The sequence below is a fragment of the Cornus florida genome, unplaced genomic scaffold (assembly GCF_030987335.1).
Source record: "Cornus florida cultivar Cherokee Brave unplaced genomic scaffold, ASM3098733v1 CherokeeBrave_3.0.0_Hap2_Chr03, whole genome shotgun sequence".
NCBI classification, from domain to species: Eukaryota; Viridiplantae; Streptophyta; class Magnoliopsida; order Cornales; family Cornaceae; genus Cornus; species Cornus florida.
This window is the reverse complement of record NW_026775573.1, coordinates 38,766,584-38,788,068: the sequence shown is the minus strand read 5'-3', so window position 1 is coordinate 38,788,068 and position 21,485 is coordinate 38,766,584. Positions and strand designations below refer to the sequence as shown.

The window sequence follows — 21,485 nt, the reverse complement described above, 5'->3', positions numbered from 1 at the left end:
ACTTTCCTTATAATCATCAATTTCTCTTTTCTTCTATCTTAACAAACAAAATAAAGTATAATATTATTCTCTTCTCTTCTATCTAACCAAACAAAACGAAAGAATGACATAATATCTTCCCTAAGAATATTTCATTCATATCTTCTTTTTTCCCTTTCATTCATTTTTTTTCCATCCTACCAAAAGAAGCATAAATGTTATCAAATACTAGCAGTAAGCGAGAAGCTATTTGGTACCCGGGAGTAACGGCTACGAAATGCCCCCAGCCAATCACAACATTCCATTTCCTATTATTAAGGTAAATGGAAGATTGTGATTGGTTAGGGGTATTTAACAACTGCTACCCGCTTGGGTAGTGTATAATTTTCCGTGGTAAGCAACCAAGAGTCAAAAATCAGTTGTATCAAGTAAATTCATGCGGTTGCATTGCTAGGCCCCATCCATTAATAGAGTTCCACTTAATGGGTTTTTTCCTGGGCTCAAGCTCAACCACATGTTTCTCCATAGACCCTTCTCTTTATGAAACTAATCAGTGACAAAACTTTTCTCATTCCTTGGAAATTTTGAAGCATACCTAACAAGACACACTGTTTTTTTACATGTAAATACATTCTTTGAGCACCCTAATTCAGCCTGGAAGTCACCTCGATAAGACGGTTGCTGATACCGGATTCTCAAATTTGATGGTACCCTTTAGAAACCACACTGCAAAAACATTGGAAACAGAGAGAGTGAGGATTCTTATGTCATGGCAGTTGAAATGTAATTCAATTAAGCACATCTCCAGTTAACTGCATCAATATGATATATACATTTTCATGTCTATCAAACAAAACTAGATTATGATAAGTGATGAATCAATTCGATGCTGGAGAAAAGACCTGATGCGTTAAAAGCACTCTTTGTGCATTGGTGCTAAAGGGCTACTCTAGTGCACGAAGCGAGAGGCTAGTCTAGTACATGAAGCTCCCGCCATTGCGGGGTCTGGGGAGGGCCAGATTTAAGCAGCCTTACCAACCTTTGCACGAGGAGAAATTGTTTCCGGTTTCAACCCCGTGACCTACAGGTCACAATGGAACAACTTTACCATTACGCCAAGGCCCACTTCACATATTAATCTCCATACAACTCTAGCTATGATGAATTAAGTTCATCACTGAACATGTAGAACGGGATCTATATATATTGTTGTGACATGATCTTTTGTTACACAATCACTTGTGCAGAGAAAATATCGGTCATATGTGTCTCTTGCACAAGGTGAGTCCTTTCACATAGCATGTATTTTCACTTAGATACCTATCTATACCCTTTTTTTAAAATAAAAATATATAAATATATATATATATATATTGGCAAGAAATACACCCACTTTTGCCCCTATGAAGACCCTCGATCTTCTACTTTTGAAGGTGAGGAAGTACCACTGGGCTATAAGGCACTTGGTACTGTGTTTTTTCTTATCCATTTCCTTTTTCTTTTCACACTTTATTTCCCTTTTTTCCCCCTTCTTTGAAATGCTAAGCTATCATCTTGTGAACAAATCTTAAATCCAAAGAACATGACAAACTTTATAACCAATATATCCACACTGAACATATATCCAGCTTTCTAACCAAATATGAAAAATAAAATAAACTGTTCAACTTGAAACTCATATCTTAGACCTACTCTTGATTGTGCTAGCTATCAATGTATCATCACGAGATCGATGTTTTGTGGTCATTGACGTGGCTGTTCTTGCTTTCTTTTCTTTTCTTTTAGGAAATGTGTGATAACATTTATAGACAGGTTTTATAGTATAATCACAAGCAGTGGCAGCTGGACATGCAATGAAAATCATGATTGAGAAAAAAAAAAATTATGTGAAAAGGATTAATCTGAACAAGGAATGAAATAATTAAAAATGACTTTAAAACCAATAAATTAGAGAAGACATGGTATATAATAAAATAGAATGGAGAGAGAGAATCCATGTGGCCGACCCCATTAATTTGGGAAAAAGGCAAGGATGATGATGATCGTGTTTGTAGCAAAAATCAAGTACTAGATTTTGTCTCAACAGATTTGTAGAGAGCATTTTCATTCCATAGTCAATATGAAAAATACACATGAACCAACAAAAGGAATATATATTATATACACACACAAGCACATACATAGAGAGAGAATAGAGACATCATAGTTCTGATCATGACAATACACAAGTAAACTACAGCTTAAGCAGATCCAGGATTTCAAAGGCATTTACCTAAAATATTGCCGATAAAAGGGAACAGCCAGAATCACCTAATGGGATGATAGTGATCGGACACACGTCTTGGTGGCAGCTTTCGGAGGATGAAGAGCACCAACGCAGACGGAAAAACCTCCACTATCTGAACAAAGAGAACACAAGATAAAAAAAAATAAACAGCTCCTGAAAGGCCAAGAAATAGCTCTCCTCAGTTTACTTTTAGTTAATTTAGCTCATTATTTTTTCCTGGGTAGGTAATAGCAGGGGTTTTAAATGTATATCGAATGTAGTGTTTGCATATTTGGGTGTGATATTTCCTCCAATTCTTCCACCATAAGGAGACACATGCAGCCATAGGTGCTGGCGCGACTATCAATGGTTTAAGATTATACTCTCAGGCAAACGTTTTCTGTTATAGTAAACAAGTACAAGCCTAAATAATGTGGATCATTGTGTTCCAAATTTGCAATGAAGCGGGGGATACCATGCCCCCTGGTTATGCATGCACAAGGAATCCCAATGATGATGTAGGATTGCTCACCATCTCACAATATGAGTTCCATCAATTCGTCTTTCGGCAACGCTTTATGCTCACACGTCATAACAATCCGGTCATCTATTTTGTTCTTTAGGGTGTTCAAAACTTTTTAGTATTTGAAAAAAGTCCCGAGATCATATTCTTAGATCACAGTGAAAATATTCCATGTAATGAGATTGCGAGAACTTCGTGGGTATAGCTACTTGGTTAGGTCATACCCACCATCTCAGCCATTAGCATAGTAAAGGGATAGAGGCCAACCATAACACAATATTCCGTCCACACATTACATACATAAGATAACACTGTAGAGAGCCAAACATACCAGGTAATAGACAAAATCTAGGATGGGATGGTCCAGGACATCAACATTGGCATTCTCATTAAAGGCAGAGAGAGCGACCTACAACAGGAACCAATAGAGTTGTTTCAGTCACACATACAGAGCTTTGATTTACATGGAGCACATGCTACAGAACACAAAAACTCACCATAAAGCATCTTATCAAGAAACAAGTGCAGCAAACTCCTGTTACAGAGCCAACCTGACGGGGAAACAAACTAAACATTAAAAGTTTTAAGCAATACAGAAACAAAATATACAGTTAGAAAACCACAGTGCATATTCTACTTATAATCCTTTTTTTTTTCCTTCTCTTTTTGCCCTTTTCGTTTTGATAATTGTTTCCAACATGATGTGGTAGCTTTCTGTTCTTTTACTGTACGCTGTTATCGCATTTTTAGAAATACCAACAATTCAACATCTAAAACCGTGGTTCAGATTCTCCCATGACATGATTTTATTTTTCATTTTCTTTTTTGCATTTGTTTTTCCAGTACTGATATTCAACAATAATGGAATCAGAAACTTAATCTAATGGGGCGTGATTCACCAAAAGGACAATCGTAAAACCACATACGTAAATCCACAACTTAATGCAACTACTTCACCTGCATCTATGAGAAATAATTTTAATTTGTGTTACTTAGAAATAAATGATTATAAACTGAGACGAGTTTAAGAATTTTAATACATTTTGTGTTCGACGCTCAAAAACTCTAATTCTGATGAAGATGAATAGATTTTTAAAACTCTATGTGCCCCACTAAGTCTCAGTTGGTTCCATTCTTAATCTTCAATGTGTCGGAGTAGTGTTCCTTTCCATGCATGATTTTGCATTTTATAGGAAGCATCTTCTAAATTGGGATGCTTTGGGAAAGCCTATACAATTTTATTCTTTTTGTTTTTTCAGAGACAAAGTCAGGTAATGGGTCGAAGTAGACAGCCATTTCAGTTAGATAACGGTCTAAAATAATCAGGGTACGTGTGTAGGCAAGTGCAAAAGAGTGGGCAACCAATGGCCACATCGATAATAAGGAGACAAGAACAAGAACCATCCGGTTATGGGATAAAGGTATGGGTATGGAATTATGGAATTGATGGACACCCATCACATAACTGAGGGTAGCTTGAGAAACCATATACGATCACTAGTCTCTTGCCTCCTCTTTATGAGTTTGTGTTATTAGATATGTTCATTTTGGGAGGCAGAATTTTGTAGCCCACCTCTGTAGTCCCTTACTTATATGTCAAATTTGAATCACTAAATGGTCTATCTCAATATTAGTCAAATTGAACATAACATGTAGTCTAAAGCTAATATGCGAACCCAGATGATTATTTACGGAGTTAAGTTATTATGAATTCTCATCCATCCCCCTGCCCAAAAAATAAATAGAAAATTAAAATTAAATAAATAGAAAAATAAAGAAATGTCATAAATTCAACAAAAATGTATAGGAAGAGAGAGCCACAAGAAAGACCTAATCACAAAAGATAAAAATAGCAAGCAAGAGAGATATATGTGTAAAGGAGGAATAGAGTAAAACTCTTTATTCACTTTCTTTCAAGAGATACCAATCACATAACACACTATCACACACACACACACACACACACAAAATTTTCACTGCCTCATTGCCTTCACCTCATACAAGACACACACTAGCCCGCCATTCTCATTCACTTTTGTAGTGCATTAAATGGGGTGGACCCCACTTTTACAACATTCCCCCACTACATTAAGAGTATGCCTCATAAAAACCTTGCTAGGAAATTTACAGTGGGACAAAAACCTAGCGAAGGACACTACTTCAAGAGTATGACTCGTTAAAAACTTGCTAGGAATAACCTAGTGGGAGCATTGAAAAAGTGAGGTCCACCCTATTTAATGCACTGCAAAAGGGAAATGAAATGTGAAGTGTATAGTATGTGAAGCAGTAAGTGTTGCAGCACCGAAATCATAAGATGGTAAATGCAAGGCAGTGATAACTGTGTATAAATGTGTGCAGGGTTAAACATTGGAATGAACGGAAAGTGAGAATAAGATTTATTCTCTCTCTTACACTTGCCCACTATATTCCTTTGGCCCACTCATCTCTCTAAATTTTTTCATTTATAACCAGAGAAAAAAGGGGGTCATTAGTTTGGACTAGTGGAAAAAAAACATGAACAAACATCAAAATGTAACTATTTCAGAGGGATTTACAGGAAAATATTCGATATGAATTACTCCTACAAGTTGATGTTTTGAAACTATTTTCTTGTGTATACTACAATCCGAAAAACAGTTGGAAAAATACAGAACAACATTTTAGGACCTAGAGACAGAGAGATGCATAAAACAACATTTGAATTGAGTGTCTTCACCAATCTGTAACCGAGCTACAATTATAAAATTTTATATACAAAAGCAACAATGAAGCCAATATAGTGAAGAGATGTTCTTTCGAAAATCTGCAGAAAACAGTAAAATAGATATTCCCAAATAACTTGAGTTATATTCAAGTTTGTGGCATTGAGTGCCAGGTTTTGTTCTTCAGATTTGTTAGAGAACTGGTATATAGCGTCCCTAGATACATCATAATCTCAAACAGGCAACCGAGGAACAAACCTCATGCAGCTTCTTTTGTCGACCTCTAGATTCAATAGGGAAATGTCGTAGCATGATAAATAACCTAAAGGCAAAAGCAACACCATGCCACAAAAAGTGAACACATTTTGTAGCATAAGAAAGAGATGTTAAATTGTGTCTTGGGTGGAGCAAAGCCATTACCTTCCACCATATATCAAGAATCCAAGAGCAGCACAGAATGAAATAACTGCAGAAAAGAAAAATTAGTTCTGTTATTACCACAACTCCCTGAAAACAATTATATTTCCCAGCAAATCATTTATTTTTTGTTTCATTCAAGCATCATTCAAAGTCATGATATTTATAGACTAAAACAAATTAAAATTCTAATAATGTTAACCTGAGAAGAAAAGTTTAGAAATTTCAACTGCGGCAGGACTTTGGCTGAGTCTTACATAAATCCAGATACACACCTACCAACATAAAAAAGTTTTAAAACAATTGCTACATGGTTAAAAAGTAACTAACATAATAAGATAGTGTTTTTTCTTTCTTTCTTTCTTTCTTTCCCCCACCCTAATGGCAAGAGAAAACTGACAAGGACTTGGATTGTTTTCCATACCTGTATGAAGTACACGAGTACATTGACACCAAAGTATGCAGGTCTAAGTTTGTCAATGGGAAGGCTCCTTGCCTGAAGAAAAATATAAAAGGAAACTTATTAATTTTCACTTTAAGATGGTAATTACTCGTATTGTAAGTTAAAAAAAAAATTGTAAGAATAAGGTAGAAGTACCTGATAGTATATCTCAGCCCAAAACAAAACAAGTAGTGTATACGTTGAAAAGAATAGAAGACCAGGAAGATCCAGAAGTATCATTTCAAGTGTCTGTACCATAATAACAATGTTAAACACCACAGTTAACAAAAATAGGGGGTTAAACACCAGACACAGAAACTTAAAAATGAAGATCTGCTTCTAGTTTTGATAATAAAATGCACAAAGAAGAAAGGAAAACCCGAACTCATGACAAGAGCCACAATTACAGCACAACTCATTATAGCAGAACTCATGACACAAAACACAGAAACTTATAAACGAATATTTGCTTTTCCAATGAACATAGTGATACTATCAAAGCAAAATAAATGAAACGAAAAAAAAAAATCCCAAATTTGTAAAAGAAATAATTAACCTACAAGTTTTTCATTAAAATTTTGGCTTGCATGCAAATAGAAGTTATCGCTACTGCTCTCTCAACCATTTTTTCAATAAGAATCTAAATTCTTGAAGCTGATTTTTTAGGGGCGGCAAGATACACAATCGATCTAGAAACTAGCAGAAAATATGAATATACCTTATGCTGCTGCATACATAAATAATTTGTCACAGCTCCCTTCATATAGGTTTCTCACCCAAGTTTGAAAGGGTAGTAAGAAAATACATTACATAATAACAGTACATGCATACGGGTTTATTCCTTTTTGGCTTGACAAAGAGAAAACAGCTGAATATCAAAATATATTTTCTTGCAGCTATAATATGCCAATATTTTCTTATACTGCAGTAGTCATATCACCTTCTTCTGAGCTACCTTCTGTCTGCTCGCACAGTCTTTTCTCTTAATCAAATGAGAAATTCTCCCATCACATTGTTTGTGAGTGTTATCAACTCACTCTTGTAACTGCTTAAGCTATTAGAGACAGTGTAACAATATATTCTAACACTCCCCCTCACTTCCCTCGAATGAACAGTTACCTACGTGGACAACTTATATACAATCAGAGAAGTGATAGGATTTTTTTTTTTTTTTTCATAATTCAAGTGCTGGGATTTTAATAATGATTGTTTGTGACCCATGCTAGGGCTCCTGAGAATTGAAAAGGTTGAAAGTGAATAACACGGAATGGAGCAAGAGAAATAGATAGAGAATGGAGAAAAATAATTCTTCCAAGAGGGAGGGTGCTTGGGGGACTCAATTCAAAGAGGGAGGGTGCTGGGGGACTTCCTAGCCTCTTGATAACAAGTGAAAAGAACTAAGGAACAAATAAAAAATGTGTGTGTTTGTGTGTGAGAGTGAGAGTCAGAGTGGCTCTTCAATACTAATTCGTGTTGCATTCCCTTAGCCCACTAAAAGAGGGACTAGGACCTCTCTACTCTGTTCTCTGTTTTTCGTTGGTGATCCAAAGCATTGTGCCATGTCATCAATAAAATATGAAGATTAATTGTTATCTGTGAATACAAATCCTCTCCAGTTCAAGGTCACTATCTGCTGGACGCACTAGTTGAAAGCAGAGGCCAGTGGAGAGGATCCATTTCCCAGAAGAGATATTTGGGGAGTTCAAAAGCCTTACAATGTTTTTGAATAACTAGGAAGGAAAAGAAACTTGTTATCTCTAGGAAAGAAAGCAAAAGAGAGAATATCATTAATCTATTCTGATGTTCAGATAACTAAGGAGACAGAAAGAAGAATGAATAATCATCATGATTGGAAAAGATTGGGGAAAAAAGAAGCAAAGCACGGTTTTATTTTGTGAATGGTAAGAGCAAAATCGAAATTTACTACTTGTAAGTACAGAGTCAGAACTTGTAATCACTAACTCTCCCATTGATTCTGTCCAATTTCTCATAATTTTGAAGATCAGAGAAAACACTGTTTAAGGTATCCTTCCTTTTACCCCCTTCCCTTCCTTTTCCTTCCTCATTTTTAATCAAACAAGATTTAAGTTGTTCCTCGTTTTCCTTTCCTTCCGATTCCTTCAATTCAAATGCACTTGTAAACTTCTTCAAGTGACTCTTCAGTATTAATTGTTGAAATCCTGCCAGATTGATCATCACATTTGTCTTTTGATTGATAGTTAACCAACAAGAGAGGGCTTTGATTCTGTCATAGTACAGGAAACTATCAATCTGCCTCCATCATTACACCAATTATATATCCACTATCCACGATAGTAATTTGATCAACCAGCCCTTATCAACTATTCAAAAAGAAATGGTGGAAGGTTTCCAATCAACAGTATTTTCAGCTTCAGATTCTTGAATTCCTCAACAAAATGTCCATAATCCTCAAATGATTACAATGACAAATTTAGCCTTTTTCCAAAGATCAAAACAAGCCCTTATCCGACAATCAAAACTCGCTCAGATACTAAATTTGATATAATTGATAATGCAGTTTCTTGGTACATTTTTTGGTAAGTAGTTCTTCAATAACGTTATTCATTCTGAGTTCTCACCTTAAAGCCTTTTGTTGAGCATTTAGATGGGCTTATTTTCTAACTCTGAACATGTAAATGAAACCTAACCCGACAGATCCAGATCCTGTATTTTCTCTATCTGGTTTTCCTTAATTCTCGATCAAATGATTGAATACTCTGCGTCAGCTAATTAACTTTTGCCTTTGAAGTTATTGTTGTTTAGTAATAGGATCATTTTGAACAATTACTTTCAAAATAAGACTCTTAACAGCCATGAAACTTTACATATTGGACTACCATTACAAACTATTTAGAGAAAATAGAGCCTGAACAAAAAAAAAATAATCCTGAAAGTAAAAATTTACACTCCTACTTCTAAACCTAAAACTTTTCTCATATTAAAATTTCAAGTGTACACAACACAGGCCTATTGCAATAAATTGTTTTTGCTGTAAGGAACTTCTTGATGGATACCAAGACAACTTCTTGATCCTCTAATAGTTTCCAAAATCAAAAGAGCGAATAGCTTGAAAAACTAAAAGATTTCTAAACATCTTGTTATCCTATAACGAACATAGACCAATTCCATAAAATGGGAAAAAAAGAGGATAGAGAATATATTGACAAGTTTACCTGTCTCAAGATATCTATTCTTTTTTTTTTCTTTCTATAATACCTTGTTTTGACTGTATCACAATTTAAGGTATTAGAGGAAGGCGTAGCAATATATTTTAGCAGCAAGCAAGAACAATCAAGTTGTATTTAGTCTTGAATCACCCGCCTGATTCAGCAGTACAAAACCTAGTTATATATTCAAAAGTTTCATGTGAACCTAATTCCATTACCACATTACAAGTTCTAGAAATCAATAACCTATTTATGCATCAAACACTCTCTTAATCAGGGTATCTAACAGAGCTGAAAATGGAACTATAATCCAGGAGAAGAAAATTACTTTTGATTGGAGATGAAAGATGCTCCTGTAGCTTCCAAAGAGGATAGCCCTCACTATCAAAATGCAATTCGGTTTTAGCAGCATCAGATAAATTTGACCAAGATTTGATATGAGAAGTGTAACAAATTAAAATGCAACCCCTTACATCCATTGACAACAAAATTCATCAAGTGGAAAACCTTTTGCGTTGTCCAACCATATTCTGGTACTCTCAATTGAATGCGAACAAGTTGTACCTGGAAATTGGAAACAACTATGCCATTTTAGAAATAAGTGTAGCCATACATATTCTTTGCATGCAGTGAATAGTGACAATTATAAACTAAAGGAAAAAAAATATAAGGAGCCCCATCAGTGCAACAATGATAAAGTTACATGTTTCCTTCATATTACTACCCACAATTATTGGTAAAAATGACCGATCCAGCAAAAAATACTGCTAGGATACCTAAAAACCAAGTATTTTCTATATTCTAGTCCATCAAAGTTTTTGATAAAACAAGACTTCCTAAGTACACAAAAAAATGAAAAGGAAATGAATGTGAACAATCATGACTCTTCACACTGAATCAACCTACGTAAGGACACTTATAAATGGTATTGATGTGTTGTATCTGACATATGCATTTTGAAGGACATGTTCCTCTTCCATCAGTCTGAACCTATGTGAGCACACTGATGCAAATGTGGCTGAGATGCTTGAGACACAAACATATGGATAAGTCTACCATGGAAAATGCATAAACAAGATGCACCCTCAGAATCTATATGTAATCTTAGCAAGAAGTTTTTCCCCAAACTTAAATCTGGTGGTTTTAAATCTCCATGAGATCATGCAAAGTCAGGCAAGATACCAGCTTTGGCTTCAATTGAAATTCAATAGAGGAACAAATTGAAAATGGCAGCTTAAAATTTTGGAGTGCCAAAGTTCCATAAGGTTTTTAGCCTGAATAGAACAAAAATTTAGAAACTCATGGTCGAGACGCAGAGTTTTAAAAAAAAAAATCCATATTGCGAAGCATATCGCCCTGGATGGGAAAGAACTGTTAGCTGCATTTGTCTTCAATGACAATAAGTAGGAAAGTGGGTCTTCTTCTACCAGATTGACCACTTATACAATTGTTAGCATATATGATACCACGATTTATGGTATGACTTACCATAATAGCAGAGATTTGACTATGCATATAATAGCATATATGATATCACGATTTATGGTATGACTTACCATAATAGCAGAGATTTGACTATGCTATAGAATGTGCCATAGAATATGCTTTAGAAGAAGTTGTGATTTGATTTTGATTTGATTTAGTTTCCTGTCTTGTAATATGAGCATGTGCTCATTTTATCTATAAATACTAGAGCTGTGAATGAGTAATTTATATCATTCAAACCTTTACGCAATTTTCTCCTTTCTCTTCTTTTTATAAATTTCTACTTGGTATCAGAGCCAACACCTTTCCACACCTTTCAGCAGCCTTGCTACTTATGCGACTACTACCTTAGGTTGTTTGTGACATCGTGTGATGTTGCCTACACATGTTTTTCTGTGTTACTGTTTTGTGATCGAAAACAGGTATTTTTAAGTTTTACAATTTCTTTTTCATTTTTCTAGGGTTGGATAAATTGGGATAATTGGTTTCCAACACCTAGAAGGACTTGGGTATAAATAAAAAAATAGTCCACAAAGAGGTTCCGGATATTAAGAAGGAGGCTGTCTGACTATATGTAAGCCGGCAGCGCTCCTTAAAAAAGATATGTATTTGGATTTTTCGGGAATAGTCTGAGGAGACATTGTTATTGTTTATGGTCTGAGGAGACCCTTTGATTTATTAACAGAATTTGTGGTGTTTATGGAGTTTTTTATTATCGTATGACAGATTATGGCAGATTCAGGGTCCTCGACTGTTAATTCTCTTAGCTCACGTTCTGTGGGTGGTGGTGTCATTTTTCCCACCAACTCATCAGAAAATCCAGGACTTCAAATCACCATAGTGAAGTTGGATGGTTCCAACTATTTGATTTGGGCACAGTCTGCCAAGATGTTCATTGGTGGCAAAGGCAAGATTGGTTATATTACTAGTTCTGAGAAAGAGCCAGCTGAGTTAGAGAAGGGGTTTGCAGATAACGATATGGTTATGTCTTGGTTAGTCAATTCGATGCAACCAAACATAGTTGTTGGCTATATGTTTATGAAGACTGCTAAGCAGATTTGGGATTCAATTCAACGCACTTATTCTCAGAGACAGAATAAGGCACGAATTTTCCAGCTGGGGCGAGATATCACCAGGATTTCTCAGGGTGACTTGACAGTTTCAGGTTACATCGCCAAGCTCCGTGCTATTTGGGAGGAGATGTCATATTATGATTCCTTCCACTCTTGAAGGATTCAGATGATGCAGTTTTATATGCAAGAATTATGGAGAGGAATCGAGTGTTTCAGTTTCTTGCCGGGTTGAACGACGAGTTTGAGTATGCTCGTGTTCATTTATTGGGCTTATCTTCATTCCCTACTCTTGAGGATGCATACTTCTATGTGTTGTCAGATGAGAGCCGCCGGACTCATCCATTAGGTGTTGCTTCTATTGATCGTTCTGCTATGCAAGTTCGGGTTGCCAACCTTTCAGGAACTTCACCATCCCAGTCAGTTCAAAGCATTACCACTAGTCCTCATCTGGGACGACAACGTGGACGGTGTGACCATTGCGGAAAAATTGGTCACGTCAAATCTCGTTGTTATGCTCTACATGGATGTCCACCTCAACAGAAACAACAGCCTCGATCCTCTACACATTCTGTTACACAACTAGTCTCGTTGTCAACTCCTGACAACCCTGCCTCTACATCTTCTGCCACAGTTACCTTGACTCAAGCTGATTTGGACAAGTTCAAGCTATTCTTCAACCAAATGAAGGCATCATCGCAGCCAACCTCCACTTATGCCCACTCAAGTACTATTGCGTCTGCACATAGCGTATCTACATCTTCAACACCATGGATCATTGATTCTGGTGCTTCAGATAATATGACTGGTATGTCCTCACTCTTCCAATCTTATAGTATCTGCTCTGGCCAACGCAAGGTCCGCCTTGCGGATAGCTCTCCATCTTCCATTGCTGGGAAGGGTCACATATCAGTTACTCCTTCATTAACTTTGTCAAATACACTTCATATTCCAAAGTTGACTATAAATATTATTTTTTTTAGTAGCGTTACCAAACAATTAAATTGTAATGTAACATTTTTTCCCTCTCATTGTATTTTTCAGGATCTGGTGTCGAAACGGACGATTGGCAATGGGCGTGAAATGGACGGTTTATACCTGTTGGATGCTCCTTTGTCACCTCAAGCACATTCAGCTTCATTTTCTAATATTGTTTCATCTAATAAAGCCCAGCTTATGCGTTGGCACATGCGTTTAGGACATATTTCTTTTGGTTATTTGAAACATTTATTTCCTTCCTTATTTTGTAACGTAGCAGTGTCAGATTTATCCTGTGAAACATATCATATGGCTAAACATGTTTGTTCCAATTATCCTGCTAGTAGTAATAAATCTGCTTTAACACCTTTTGATCTTGTTCATTTAGATGTGTGGGGTCCTTGCCCAGTTACTTCTAGTCTTAGATTTCGATATTTCGTGTTGTTCATTGATGATCATAGTCGTGTTACTTGGGTTTATCTTATGAAAACCAAAAATGAGGTATACACCATTTTTAAAAATTTTATGACAATGGTTCAGACTCAATATGGTCGTACCATTAAAAAATTCCGATCTGACCAGGGTACAGAGTACACTTATGGGGAGGTACAACGGTTATGTACAGAATTTAGGATTGAGCATCATATGGCTAATGTTAAAACTCCTCAACAAAATGGTCGTTCTTAGAGAAAGAATCGCCACATCCTTGACTTAGCCAGAGCAATCTGCTTCTTACCGCTGTTTACATCATTAATAGGACTCCTTCTAGGATTCTTAACTTTGCAACCCCACTCTCAATCTAACATCCCAATTCATCTCTTTTTTTGATTCCTCTACGAGTCTTCGAGTGTGTGTGCTTTGTTCAGCAGTTGGGGCAAACTCGTACAAAGGTTGACCCCAAGGCTTTGAAGTGTGTGTTTTTGGGCTATTCTCACTTTCAAAAAGGTTATAGGTGTTACCATCCTCCCAGTCGTCGGCGTTTTATATCCATGGATGTTTCTTTCTTTGAGCATACACCATACTATAGTGGTTCAGTTGATTCTCAGAGTGAATGGTGCCCATTAAATATAATAGATGATCACCTTCTTCCATCTTCAACTCCTCTACCATTACCTGTTTCTTCTTCTATGATTCCTCCTCGTGATACCCGTCCAGCAGGGGGAATTGTTCCTTTTTCACAGGTTTATAGTCGAAGACAACATGTACAAGCTTCTACTCCCACGATCGACTACCCTGTTCCTTCGGCACCAGCTCCGCCTTCTCAAGCTATTGTTTCGCTTGATGATCGCCCCATTGCTCTTCGAAAGGGTAAACGTTCTTGTACTTACCCTATTTCTAATTTTGTTTCTGATTATACTCTCTCACCCTCCTATCTGAGTTTTCTTGTTTCTGTTGCCTCGGTTCCTGTTCCTTCTAGTGTTGCAGATGCACAAGCCTCAATAGCATGATGCTATGACAGAAGAACTACAAGCACTTGAGAAAAATCAGACTTGGGACATGGTTCCGCTTCCTATTGGACGAAAGGTTGTGGGTTGTCATTGGATATTTACAGTTAAGCATAATCCAGATGGGTCAGTTGCTCGTTACAAGGCCCGATTGGTTGCCAAGGGTTATGCTCAAACTTATGGCATAGATTATCAGGAGACTTTTGCCCCTGTTACCAAGATGAATACCATCCGTGTATTATTTTCGATTGCTGCAATTCGATCTTGGCCTCTATTTCAGTTAGATGTCAAGAATGCCTTTCTCAATGGTGATTTGTAGGAGGAGGTGTACATGGTTCCTCCTCTGGGCTTTCGTTCTCCTGCTCATTCTGGTATGGTATGTCGTCTTCGTCGTTCTCTGTATGGCCTCAAGCAGTCTCCTCGAGCTTGGTCTGATCGCTTTGGCACTGCTATGCTCAAGTTTGGTTTCCATCAAAGTGCAGCTGATCATACCTTGTTTTTACGTCATTCAGGCGGTAAGACAGTTGCTCTCATTGTGTATGTCGATGATATTGTTCTTATCGGCGATGATACTACCGGAATTAATGAGGTTAATTGCTATCTTGGCCGTCAGTTTGAGATTAAGGATCTTAGTCCCCTACGGTACTTCTTGGGCATTGAGGTGGCTCGCTCCAAGACTGGCATTTTCATCTCTCAACGCAAGTATGTTCTTGACTTACTTTCTGTTTCTCGTCAGCTTGGCGCTCGTCCTGCTGATACTCTGATTGAGCAGAATCATCAGTTGGCTGATTCTAAGGGGGAGGAATTGTCAGATATTGGTCAGTATCAACGACTTGTGGGGAAGCTCGTCTATTTATCCATGACTCGACCTAACATTGCTTATACCGTGAGTGTCGTGAGTCAATTCATGCACTCTCCTCACCCTGATGCAGCTATTTGGATCCTTCGCTACTTAAAAGGGTGTCTAGGTCGTGGTATTTTGTTTGCCAATCATGGTCACTTACATGTTAAGGCTTGGACAGATGCTAATTATGCAGGATCAATTTCAGATAGGAGGTCTACTTCAGGTTATTGTACCACTATTGGTGGTAACTTGGTTACTTGGCGCAGTAAGAAGCAGGATGTTGTCTCTCGATCTAGTGCAGAGGTAGAGTATAGGGCTATGGCTCTTGGGGTAGGTGAGTTGCTTTAGCTGAAAACCTTGATGACAGACTTGTGCCTTCCAGTGTCGTTTCCAGTCTCACTCTACTGCGACAAGAAGTCTGCCATTAGTATAGCAGCAAATCTCGTTCAGCATGACAGGACTAAGCATATAGAGGTGGACCGTCACTTCATTCGAGAGAAGATCATCTCTGGTCAAATTTGCACTCCATTTGTCACAAGCTCTCAACAGCTTGCAAATATTCTTACAAAGGGCGTCAGCAAAATTATGCTTGAAATGCATTGTCCAAGTTGGGCGTTTCAGATATCCAAGCACCAACTTGAGGGGGAGTGTTAGCATATATGATACCACAATTTATGGTATGACTTACCATAATAGCAGAGATTTGACTATGCATATAATAGCATATATGATACCACGATTTATGGTATGACTTACCATAATAGCAGAGATTTGACTATGCTATAGAATATGCCATAGAATATGCTTTAGAATAAGTTGTGATTTGATTTTGATTTGATTTAGTTTCCTTTCTTGTAATATGAGCATGTGCTCATTTTATCTATAAATACTAGAGCTGTGAATGAGTAATTTATATCATTCAAGCCTTTACGCAATTTTCTCCTTTCTCTTCTTTTTATATATTTCTACTACAATCAAATAACTTATATGACTTCTACACACTCTCTCTTGTGTTCTCAGGTTGTGGTCTAATCCCGTCTAGAGTAAGCCACACCACGTTACTAAGCCAGCATGTTTATTGAAAAAGAGCATTGCCTAGACAAAAGGGGTTTCCTGAGTAGCATTTCCAACCAAATGTTTCCCGGGTTGAAGAAGATGCAAAACGGCCATAATTATTCTACCATCAAAAAGAATTGTTTACCAGTGACCAATAGAGTTTGAAGATGACCCTAAGACAGCACAATTTAAAGAGATTGCGGACCAACAACATTGAAATAGGATCAAGGGATTTGGAAATTTTATGTGATTTGGCGAAGAAAGGAGGGAAGGTTGTTTTGCACTTCCTGACCTAAGCTTTTCCCTTTTAACCTAGAAAGATTCATATCTACACATTTGTTGAGGTAGAAAAAGTGTGTTTATTTTACATTATGAGAAACATCAAGCTTTATACTCGAGAAGCCTGTTTTTACTTCATTCTTATTTGCAGGATTTGTTCATTGCTCCTTGACCTTTCCCTCCAAGAGGGTTTTCCAATTAAATTTGGTCTCTTGTTCTGCTCATGTTATGATTGTACCATCCATAATTTGCTTGTGGAACTGAGAGAAAAGGTTACATTCCAATTACTTGACGCTGGCTGCATGGATCCTAGAACCGTTTCATCTGAATCAAAGGACGGTTTGTCTATCTACTACTGTGACTTGTTTTTGTTTTCTTTTTCGTCCAAGCTCTTGTCTAACTTGAATCCTGATATAGTCATTTCTCTTTGTTTTATACAAAACCACCTTTAATCATATGTTCATTCACATATACTTTGATTTGATTGCAAACAGTATTGGTCCTCTTGTCATATCAACCTTTTCAATGTTATATATTTAACTAACACTTCTACAAACATACTTTGATTGCAAACATTTGTATTGTACTTCATCTCTTGTCCATCTCAACATTTTCAATGTTAACACGTGTAAATACACAACATTTGCTTTGTCTTAAAAAATTATAAGATATCAATTTATATACTAGTCTTTTGAGTATACACTGGTTATGTTTTATGCTATTCCTATATTGGCATAGGTTTCCACTAGGGATAGATGTTAATTTTCACCCTAATTTTAATTGATGGTTGGATATTTGTATAAATATTACACCAATTATCTAAATGAAGATGTTTTGCAAGAAACCAAAAATTAGATTCTTCCTGCTTCAACTCTTCTAATTCTCCCATCATTTTTTTACATTGCCTTTCAAGTGACTTAGGCTCACTCTCACTCTTAAAGCCTTGTTTCTATAAATGACACCCCCACCATATATATAGGCATCTATCTACTCTCTACAACTTTCCACATAATTGTCCTACAATTATACTCTATAAAATTCTTTGCACTTCTGTGTAACTTCACTATTTAAATTCTTCAACCCCAATGTGGCCTTCATTTTGGTCCAACATGTGTTTCAATTTTAATTATCAGGGGTGACGGTGAGGACGACCTTGCTTGCTGTGATACCATGTTAACCAGCATCTTCTCTAAAAGCTTGACTATTTAAATTCTTTAACATTCCAAACATGGTTTTAAATGCGCTTGCGGCCACCAATGTAGTCACGCTCGAGGTGTCAGGCTGTAATAGGGTTATGTAGAGGATATCAACCGGGTCATGAAACTTTTCAAATGCTAAGAAGCATGATAAAAATGAACTAATATGCAAGTTTTAACTCTAGGATGGGTGATGGCCTATAAATTGAAGTTTAAGGGGATGTAAACATGTCAGTTGCGGCTACAAATGGGGAAGGTTGGAGGTACAACACGAACTGAACCAAACATATGAAATGTTCAACTTGAATTACTCAACTCAAGTCCAACTTTTTCCTTAAAATTTTAAAATTTGGGTTTGCAAATGGGACTTATATTTCATTTTATAAAGTCAAGTTAATTCGGGTTGCCGATATGGATAATGTCCACAATAAAAAATGAATATGAGACGGATCATAGTATCATATTTCAACACAACAATTGACAAAAATTTTGAGCTCAATATGCAAGCATTACAAATATACATACACACATATATATTACATCTAATCGGGTTCATTGGGTAAACATCTTTGGGACAGGTTTAGGTTAGGCTTAGGGTTGCTCGACGCATGAACCCGAGCTAGGACAAATGAATTTGAATTCCTTTTTTTCAGCCCAAGCTCGGACTGAATTCCAAATAACACTGTCCAACCCAGAAAATTTTCGGGTTAGACTCAGGTTAGCCCACCCGAGTTGCAGCCCTAATGTCAAACTTGTCAATGTAATAATTTGTACTTTGCACTAAATTTATAGCCACAAGTTCATATTAGAACAAAAAATCAACATGTCATAACCACAAAAATCATATACACTAACTTATGTGCTTGCTTCTTTTTGTAAATAATTTTTCTATATTATTCAATGAGTTTTATTGTTTTTCTGATTTTATATGTCACTTACTTTTTTTTATGCAAAAAATATATATTAATAAAAGCATAATATGAAATGTGTTTATATTATACACATAATATTAGCAGTTTACTAAATATTTCAAAACTTGCCAATTAATCTCTAGTTCGAAACACTTAAAATATAAATCTCCCTAAAAATCTCAAGTTTTGGTTCTCTCTATTGTGGTCTTAAAATTTAGGAAAGAAAGGGGGAGTGGGCTTAAAATGGGGTTTTCAACCTAGGCCGAAATTCATGGCAGTCTCGGCCAAGACAACACAGATTGTTGTTCATGCCAAGATCTCGGCCTGACTTAGAGTCTACTCTGCTCCGGGTTTGAAATACTGCTTCCAAAGCAAAACCTGAATCAAGGTGAAGCTACTTGTCTCATACAACATTGCAAGTGATTGATTGGAACAAATACTCTCTCTGTACATTTATGTGTCTATATTTACATATTGAAAGGGCTATACAAAACATCATAAATAAAAAAATTGAAATATGAACAGTGCCACAACTAAATTCTCTCCGCTAGTGTAATTCATTAAATCATGTTAACTTCCCCCTAAATTCATTGTATATATGAAGATGCAACCAAGAAGAAATTCAGAATATATGTGTTGTGAATCTGGTTGCCAAATCGAGTTTCGATATTAAGACAGCTTATTGATTCCTTAGCCCGTGGAACCCCAAGGACCGCCTTTTGCAATTTTAAGCCAAGGAAATTGGAGAACCCCAAGGACCACCTTTTGCAATTTTAAGCCAAGGAAATTGGAGAAAAATAAAGGAAATGGTTAAGAGAGTTAAGGATTACTTGCTCTATTTCTATTTTTCTAACAAGTTCATCATTTTTAGTAACAAGTGAATCCTTTACATTATTCTCTTTCCACTGTGTTTGCTAAACATGATGAATTGGTTACTATTATCATTTTCCTTCCTTATAATCCTAAACTAGGAAAGAAATAAAATAGTGTACACTATTTTTTATTTTATTTTTCTTAACTATTGTGTTACAAGTTTTACTTCAGGAATAAGTAGTACTCTCACTTTGAACCCGAACCCTTAGCCATTGAATCGAACAATAAGCTTCTACTGTTCCACACTAAAGGCGCATAACTTAGGTGAGGAAAGAGGATCCCTCATGTGCGGTGGGATCTGTGCTTGTCCTGTGCACCAAAACGGTACCGTTTTGGTACGTAGCACAACGCAAACCCAATGTTGGGGCTCCACGTGACCTGAATTGGTCTCCGTGTACCAAAACTGCACCATTTTGGTGCACAGTACTGGCACGGCATCCCCTTCTTCACATGAACTCTTTATACAATACCTAGTAGCATTTCTCGGCAATATTTGGCTTTCCCGAAATGCCCTCACCAAAGTTGATTTTCCATTTTACCGAACAGACTATTAATACGGCTGGATAGGATATTAACATATTTTCATACACACACACACACACACACACACACATCCTAATTCCATATGTATACAGAATTAAATGGATATACAAAAGAAATCATGACATTGATATATATTCCAAAGATAATAGAAAATGGCATACCAGAGCAACCATAGATACCAATGCGTATGCGGCAGAAAGAGCATAGAAAATGCTCTGTTGCCATTCTTTGGAGTCCTCGATTTGGTTCCACCAATCGGAGACCACTCTCTCTCCTCCTCCCCCACTGTAACTCCCTCCCCCTCTCTCTCTAAACACGAAGCTCTTTCTTCCCAGAATGGACTCCATTGATGAACCCAGAAAAGTTCAAATCGTTGTAGCAATGCGGATGAAAAGGGGGGGAGAGAGAGAGGCAAAGAGTGCTGTTTAGAGAGAGAAAGACTGAGCCGTGACAGGTGCAGACAAATGAGGCTTACACGCATGTAAGCGGGGCCACGTGGAATAAATTCGTTGATTTCGCAACGGGAATACCGAGTTGCTTTAGTTTAAACTTTATAGACCGGGTGACTCACACACACAAATATATACGTATACCAGGAAAAGATGCACGTGTTTAATATTTTGTAGATAATGTGACAAAATAATCAATTTGTGGTAAATTTTATAAAAATTATTTTATTTTTTTTAAATATATTATTTAATTATATTTTCTTTTATTAAAAAAAACTTATAATAAATAGGTAATATGTTATGTGTTGCAATTTTATAAAAATTCTTTTAAAAATTCTTTTTATATCAATTAATAAATATTTTTTATATTAATAATTCTTGTTTAATTAGATTTAAATAAATAGATAATTTGTGTTAGAGTTTTATAGAAATTCTTTTAAAACCTCTTTTAATATTAATTAATAAATAATTTTTTATATTAACAATACTTGTCTAATTATAATTTCTTTTATTAAAAAACTCAAAATAAATAGATAAATATGTAATTTCTATTAGAATTTTTATAGAAAATCTTAAAATATATCTTTGTCTAATGTATTATAATTTTATTGAAAATAAAATAGGTAATTTGTAGTAGAGTTTTTCTAGTCTAATTAGATTTTTTTTTATTAAAAAACTTATAATAAATAAATAAATAGGTAATTTGTGTTAGAGTTTAATAGAAACTCTTTTAAAAACTCTTTTTATATCAATTAATCAATATTTTTAAACTTTAATAATTCTTGTCAAATTAGATTAGCTTTTATTAAAAAAAAAAAAAAAGCCCTCATAATAAAAGA

General features: G+C 36.1%; 1 protein-coding gene across 1 annotated transcript; it reads right to left on the bottom strand.

Moving 5' to 3' along the window:
• Positions 1–20,650, bottom strand: LOC132300308 (tobamovirus multiplication protein 1-like). Its single transcript, XM_059797334.1, has 12 exons — positions 20,359–20,650; positions 9,991–10,081; positions 9,846–9,898; positions 6,486–6,578; positions 6,312–6,383; positions 6,090–6,162; positions 5,891–5,936; positions 5,729–5,792; positions 3,266–3,319; positions 3,100–3,177; positions 2,252–2,378; positions 1–705 (listed from the first exon to the last, which is right to left on the bottom strand). Exons 1-11 carry the CDS (start codon positions 20,542–20,544, stop codon positions 2,286–2,288), a joined length of 903 nt encoding a protein of 300 aa, XP_059653317.1. The 5' UTR covers positions 20,545–20,650; the 3' UTR covers positions 1–705; positions 2,252–2,285.
• Positions 20,651–21,485: the final 835 nt, after the last annotated feature.